The sequence below is a fragment of the Pteropus vampyrus genome, unplaced genomic scaffold (genome assembly GCF_000151845.1).
Source record: "Pteropus vampyrus isolate Shadow unplaced genomic scaffold, Pvam_2.0 Scaffold23, whole genome shotgun sequence".
In the NCBI taxonomy this organism is placed as follows: Eukaryota; Metazoa; Chordata; class Mammalia; order Chiroptera; family Pteropodidae; genus Pteropus; species Pteropus vampyrus.
The window spans coordinates 2,636,531-2,644,127 of NW_011888804.1; the positions used below are offsets into that span (position 1 = coordinate 2,636,531).

At 56.8% G+C, this 7,597-nt stretch overlaps 1 protein-coding gene across 1 annotated transcript in view; it reads left to right on the forward strand.

Annotated features, from left to right (window-relative positions):
- Window positions 1-7,597, forward strand: part of SH2B3 (SH2B adaptor protein 3) — a 39,503-nt gene that overhangs the window by 14,273 nt on the left and 17,633 nt on the right. The window contains exon 3 of the mRNA XM_023528154.1: window positions 7,034-7,157. Coding sequence (XP_023383922.1) covers window positions 7,034-7,157 — 124 coding nt within the window. The remainder of the gene's footprint in view (window positions 1-7,033; window positions 7,158-7,597) is intronic.

Here is a 7,597-nt window from a genome sequence, read left to right on the forward strand (position 1 = left end):
ACTGAGCACTTACTATGTACCAGGCACATGCTAGGTGCCGGGGGAACTGGCATAGTGGTGGGGGCTGTCGAAGGCAGAAACCTACAAATGAGCATAGAATTATAAATTACATACCGGGTTCTACAGGGAACGCCATGGGCCTCTCTGAGGATCACTGAGGCACCCTAACTTGGTGGTTGGGATGGGGTGTTGTCAGAGAATCCTCTTGCGTGAAATAACCATCTCTTCAGCTTCATCATCGCAGTGTCATGAGCACACATTCCGTGTTTCCTTGTGTGTGTGTGTGTGTGTGTGTGTGTGTGTGTGTACACACACCTAGTGACCCAGCATCCCGGGGGCACCATAGGCTTTCTCCATGTCAGAACCACCCCCCCCCCACCGACTCCTGCCCCCATGGGTTACATGTCTGTGTTCTTGAACTTCATGGAAATGGGGTCACAGGGCAGGCCACCTTTTATCTGCAGCTCCTTCCGCCCGGCATATTTCAGAGACCCGTCTGTGTTCCCGTGTGTGCTGCAGGCTCGTCGCTGCGCGTCTCCCTTTGTGTGGATGTGCCGCTTAGTTTATTCATTCGCTCGCTGACAGATACTTGAGTCGTTGCCACTCTGGGGCTTTTATGAATAGCGCTATTAGGAAACCTGCACGGAGCTCTCTGGACTCATGCTCAGCGCTGTCAGGTAGATCCCCGGAAGTGGGCTCGCTAGGTCACACATGGCAAGTGCAAGTTTAACTGTGTAAGGAACTTACACTTTTCCAAGTAGCTGCCGACTTAGCCTCCCCACTGGCAGTAAGAGTTTTGACTTCAGCCCAGTGGATGTGTACTCAGTAGCTCACCGTGGCTTTAATTTGCTTTTCTCTGATGACTCATGAGGTTAAGCACCTTTTCTTATGTTTATTGGCTATTGGAATGGACTCTTGGAAAGTGCTTGTTTTTATCGAGTTGTCTAACTTATTGATTTGTAAGAGTTTATATATTCTGGATACACTTCCTGTGTATTGTAAATATCATCTCCCCTGCTGTGTGTGCTGGTTGCCTTTTACCTTCTCTAATGGGCCAAAGTTCTTAATTTTAATGAAGTCCAGTGTATCCACTGCCTGCCTTTATGGGTTAGTGCTTTTCGTGCCCCGTTTAAGAAATCTTTGCCTACCCAGGGTCATGAAGCTCGTTCTTGTCTTTCCTTCCGGAAGCTTTACTGTTTGGGCTTTCCCCTTTGGACCAAGACCCATCTCAAATGCGTTTTCGCGTGTGGCACAGGGCGGGCGCCACTCTTAGCTTGTTCCACTGGCCTGTGTGTCTCTCCTCGTGTCAGCACCTCACTTTCTGATTCTGCTTCATGGTCTTGAGAAGGTGACTTTTGGACCAGGATCTTAATCCTGAGTAAAGAATCCCTGGGAGTGCCAGGCAGAGGGAACAGCGCGGGCAACCACCCTGAGATGGGAAAGCATTTTGTGTTTTGGAGAAAGAATAGCAGAAGAGACTAGCGTGTTGGGGGCACGGGGTGAGGGCAGTATGTGCAGCAGAGGTTCCCGTGAGGAGTTAGCATTTTATTCCAAACAACAGAAGCTGTTAGAAAAATGCAAGGGCAGATAAAATCTGTTTTCTCATCATTTCTAAAGTCTCGAGGCTGTGACGCCATGAAAGGTAAATAATGGCCCAAAAGCGTGTGTTATCTGCATGATAGTGTGGGGTTCCCCATAAAATTTCACTTTAAAAAACAACTTCTGCTTAAAAGAAACTGTCTTGGAAAACCAGGTGTCAGGAGTCAGATGGACCCAAGTTGGAATAATGAATTAGTTCTTTCCCAGCTCTGAGGCCTTAGGCCAGTGACGTCACCTCTCTGAGCCTCAGTTTCCTCCTCTGTACAACGGGCCTATTCATAGCTGCTGCCTCGTGGGGCTGTTGTACTAGCTGGGAGAACACATCTGCTGAGCGCCTGGCACAGGGAAGCGCTCAGTGTTACCAGCCCTCCTTGTTGTCACATGGCTACTATGGTAATGACTTTGGGACTGAGAACACAGATTTATTTCCAGTGCTGGTCTGGGCCCTCAGTGTCCAGCGGGGCGGCACCTTCAAGGCTCCCATTCTTCAGGGGCCCTGAGGGCGGGCCCCAGCCAGAGTCCTTAGGGATTGGCAGTGGTGGTCTGGCCCTGGACAAGCAGCTGGGTCCCTGGGGCTCATCGCTCTGCACAGGCCACCTGGGGTCCTGCCATAGGCTGAGTGGTTGCTCTGTGACCTGGGGTGTTGCCCACAAAGCTAGCAGCCCTGGTGGGGCTGCTCCCAGCTCTTCCACAGTGTCTGGCCTGACAGCGGTTCCATCAGCTTCTGACAGCTTACGGGTCGGTCCCAGCTCCGCCTCTGAGCAGCTGTGTGACCCTGGGCCAGTCACCTCCCCACTCGGAGCCTCAGTCTACTCATCTGTAAAGTAGGGTCATTGTGAGGGCTGTGGAGGGAGGGAGCTCCTCGTTACTGGGGGTGTGTAAGCGGAGGCCACAGCCAGGCTGCCGCAGTGTGTCGTGGGGGGAGACACGTGGCTATTTCCCAAGGTCTGAAGATAGGTAGAGAAGTCACAGCACTCTCTGGCTTCAGTGGCATGCCCCTGCAGGTGGTCGAGAGGTGGGGCAAACCCTCCCCGCCTGTGCGCTGGCCCTCGGGGAGACTGGCGATCGCTTTCCCTCGGGGGTGGTCACTGAGAGCCCCTTAGCAAGAGGCAACCTCTGAGATGAGAGGGGATCCTGAGATCTGGGTAAGGGAGTCCCAGGCTGAGGACATGGCGGGTGCAAAGGCCCTGGGGTGGGCATGAACCAGGAGTCTCTGAAGACCAGCCAGTCGGCCAGGGCTGGAGCGAAGGGAGCGAGGAGGAATGAAGTGGGAAAAGTGATGGGGCTGGGTTAGCTGGGGCCTGGGGCACAGTGAGGGTTTTAGATTTTACCCTAAGAGCAGTGGAGCCCCTGGAGGACTCAGGCCCAGAGGGGCCGAGGCACTTGCTGGAGCCCAGCAGTGGGCGTGGGCTGGAGGCATCCCCTGGGTCTCCCAGGGTCAGGCTGGCTGTAGGGGAGTGGCACGGTTCTGCTTCTAGAAGACCCTCTGGTTGCCATGTCCACTCCATCTGTGGCACCACCCCCTCCTCCGATCCCCCTGACCCCAGGGGATCCCCACCCTCCAGCCCCCAGCCACACTACCGAACCGGCTCCCTCAAGTTAGAGGGTGTAGAGTGCCAGCTCCCTCCGGGCCAGGCCTGACATGCGCTACCTCACTTGGCAGTTAAAAGAAAAATAAGAAAGTTGAATTTGTTGCCCATGTTTCAAAAGACAAAATGGAGAGATTTCACATAAGAATCTAGATTTCTGGTTTTTCTTATAAAATTGGTGGCTCTGGCAGAGCTCGGCCAGCACCACTGGGAGCAGGTCTCAGCCGGGGCTCCACCCGGGCTCTGCAGGAGGAGGCAGTGGGGGTCCCAGGGATGGGAAGAGATGAGAGGAACAGCCAATGGGCCGAGGGTGGCTGGCCTTGGGGCAGGGCCACCCTGGGAGCTGGAGCTGGAGTCTGTTTTCAAATGGAGCATAACTGGCTGGCCATGGCCTTCGGGCCAGCCCTTTGTTGTTTTGGGCCTTAGTTTCCCCATATGCCCAGGCCTCCGGGTTGGCTGAGATGGTCTCAAAGCCTTGTCATATGTGCTGGGTCTGGGGGCTGAACCTCACTTTCTCTCATCTGTATAGGGGTGACGATGGAATTCTGGCTACTGTTGAAAAATACCTTTTTAGCCAACATTCATTTGGCACTTGTTATATACTAGGTACTTGACTTGTATGGCTTCACTTAATCCTCATAGCAGCCCCATGAAGGAGGTGCTATGGTTACCCCTATTTCACAGATGGGGAAATTGATGCCGAGAGGGTAGGTGACTTGTCCAAGGCCACACAGCTCTTGCGTGGCCAAGATGGACTGGAACGCAGGCAGCCGGGCTGCACCTGTGCTTAGTAAGTCTTTAGAAAGACTTACCATCGGTGGTGGTGGTGGTGGCGGCCTTTAACCAGTGGCCTTACATGTGTTTTGGGTTCTCGGACCAGGAAAGGCTCCTCGTATCCATCTTGTCCAGTGCCATCATTTTACAGATGGGGACACTGAGGCACAGAGGGAGCTGGCCTGTCCTTCCTCACCCAGGGCGTCCTGCCCTTGGACTCTGCTGCCCAGCCCAGAGGAGAGGCAGAGGAAGGAGGTGGGGGACCCCTCAGGGGACTCTGCCCACAGCCCTGAGACCCGCCCCCCCCCCACCACAGGCCTCCGGTACCCCCAGGAGGAAGTGGCCTGATTGGGGGCAGCTGGTCCTCGGGGCAGTCATGTGACTTGATTTTCTTGGGCCTCAGTTTTCCTCATCTGTAAAATGATAATGGTCGCAGCGCCCGCCTGTGGGGTGGTGGCCCTGTGGAGGTGGCGGCAGATTCAGTGCGAGCTGACCGGGCGGGTGGGGGGCACCTCGGGCCCCGCGTCCAGGCGAGATACATTCCCCCGGCGTCCAGGAACCAGGCCACCTGTCTCCACCCTCAGAGCACATAGTCCAGCGGGGGAGACACCCTGGGGGACCGGGCTCGTTACAAGGGGCATCCCGGGCCTCGGGCCCCCGCGTCCGCCCATGTGCCGGGGGCCTGCCCAGGAGCACCCGGCCTCCGGGCGTGCACATGGCCCGTGGGTGCTTGCGAAAGCCGGCGGCCAGCGCGCTGGTGTCGCCCGCGGGCTTTGCGGAATCAGCCCCCTCGCGCTCACCGCGGCCCTGCAGGGCGGGCGCTGCCCTGCCCCTCCTCTCCGCGGGAGGGAGGGAGGGAGGGAGGCAGAAGTTGCTGCGTGGGGCCCGTGGGGCCCGAGGCTGGAGCCATGTGCCGAGTGTGGGAAAGAGGAAGCAGAAAGAAAGGGACGTCCGCCGGAGGCCTGGCGGTTTCCTCTCGGAGGCAGGAGTGTGAGGAGGAGGAGGGCTGGGCAGGAAGCGGCCGGCGGGAGGGGCAGCCGCTCGGGCTCGGCAGACCTGGGGGGGCCGCCTCTGCGCCTCGGGCGTCCCCAGTGGAAAGGCTGAAGGCCTGCGCCCGCCCACCTGCCCCGCGCCCCGGGGCCTCAGCGGGCTGAGCCACCTCACGCTCCTCGCTTCCATTAGCTGTTTTGACATGACAGGCACCGACCACGTTTGACAAATCCCATGGAATCACCACACACCGAGGTGGGGACAGTGGTGAAGCTAGCCCACAGATGAGGAAACTGAGGCACAGAGTAGAGGGACTTGCCCAAGGCCACACAGCTGGGAGGTGACAGCTGTGGGCCCGCTAAGGCCAGGAGGATTGTGTTCAGGCTCCAAGACAGGCAGGGAAACCAGCCACCCGCCACCGTCAGCCCGGCGGCTCTTCACGGGCGGACAGAGCCCGATGCCCTGGTGGGTGGACGGGAGCTGAGAGGCCAGCAGCTCCCCAACTCCACCCTCCCCCTGGGGACCGGGAGCAGAACGCTCTCAAGGTGACGGTGGAGTTCCATCGTTGCCCTGGCTGCTCTGTGACCCAGGCGGGTCCCTGCCCCTTCTGACCTGTGAAATGGACAACCAGGGGGCTTAGTCTGGGCCTCCGGGGCAGGGTAGGAGGAAGGGGTGCTGCTGGGCAGAGCTCCTATGGGGTCCCCAGCCGCATACACAGCCACCCCTCCGGGGCAGGGTAGGAGGAAGGGGTGCTGCTGGGCAGAGCTCCTATGGGGTCCCCAGCCGCATACACAGCCACCCCTCATTGGGGTTCCCTGTATCATCGTTTTTTGAAAAGTGCTTTGTCTCTTAGAAGAAACCCCCGGCCATGCCCAAACCGCGGGCAGATGGTATCGGCGTGCTTCCTCTCAGCTCAAATTCTGTGAATCCACACACTAGAAAGTGCCCTGATTCCAGCAGCCGGAGGACGGGGAGCGGTGTTCGTTTATTACTGTCACCCCGGGGGCCTGTTTCTATGCCCCCGCCTGCTCCACAGGCCTGTTTGCTGTCACCAGCATATTGGAAGTTGGTCTTCTGTTTTGTTTGTTTGGGAGACTGGTGTTGGGACGAGGCCATCACTGTGAAGTCTGGGCCATGGGCTTGATGGCCAGGGAGAGGCCTGGCTGAGATCTTGGCCTGAGCCTCAGTTTCCCATTCTATAAAGTGGGATGTCCGTACTTGCCTTGATGAGTGATTACGAGCCAAAACCAGGCTCAGGGAGGACCTGACACGATGTATCTCCATCCCGAGCGGTAGAAGAAGGGGCTTCCTGCATGGGAAATGGCCAGATCCCAGAGGTGGGTCCCTGGCCGCCCTCCCTGGGATGGGCAGCCCCCTGGCTGGCCCGCACAGAGCCCGGACTGGGCACCAGCTGACGGCCTGCAAGCTGGGCGGCGCCGCTGGAAACCCCCACCCACTCCTTTGTGGATGGAAGGGAGCCGGTGCACGAGAGGACGTCCTCGCGCTCCAGGCCGCCGGCCCTCGTGGTGACGGTGGTGGTGGGGAGCTTCCTCCCCCAAGGCAGGAGGGGCCACCTCAGCTTCCTTTTTGGGGCCCCATACCCCCTTTTCCTATCTCCTCTCTGAACTGGGGAGGAGGCCACTATTTTCCTCAGGCCTGGGACCTTCGGCCCCTGAAACCAGTAGGTGACGGTGGACGTGGGAGACCCTGGGTGGCGGATGCCCGAGACCCTCCTGTCACAGGTTCAGCCTGAATCCCGACGGCAGCGAGGTGGAGTGTTAGAAATCTCCAGTAGCAGCCGAGAGAAAAACCTCTCGGCAGGGAACCTTCTGAAACTAGAGGCCCTGCTTCGTCTCATCTCAGATCTTTGTGTAATCTAGGAAACTTACTGAGGGCCTCCAGGTTCGAGTTCCTAATGTGTCTGGTTTTGTCTTTTCAGTGAATAAGGCTCATGGCAGTAACTATAGAAAAGTCACTGGAAAGCCACCCACAAAACTACTACCCAGAGAGAACCAGCATTTCCATCTTGGCAGATGTCTTTGTTCTCATTCTTTCTTGTATTTCTTTAACTTGCCCCCCAGATTGCAGTTCCTTCAGCTCTCACTCGCTCAGGCAGATTACCCCTGGAGTCCCTCCTGTGCGCCGGACACTTGCTCAGATGCTGGAAGCACAGGCAGGAACTTCTGGACGAACACCCCGGCCCCAGTGGGCCTGACGTTCATCTGCCTGCTTTTTGGCACTTACACGTCTTGACCATCTTTCTGTTTTCTCAAATATTTTTCAAGAATGTCTTTTAAAAAAAAAAAAAAAAAATACTGGCTGCAAAGTTCTTCACACCAGCCATCATATATTTACCTATCATCTAGACTCCTATTTCAATCATCTCTATCTTTTTTGTTCAAATGGAGAACCATGTGACACACATCTGGTACACCAATCTCAGTGCCCATCTCTGATGATTTCCTTGGGCTAAACTCCTAGAAGGGGAAGTGCTGGTCACAGGCTTTGTGGGTGCCTCCAGTGCTGCACGCGCGGCTCCCTCGCAAAGCTCTACATACTGCGCGATGAACCCGTTGAAGTGTGCAGTAGTTTTTCGTATATTTACAGCGTTGTGCAACAAACACCGGGGCTAACTTTAGAACATG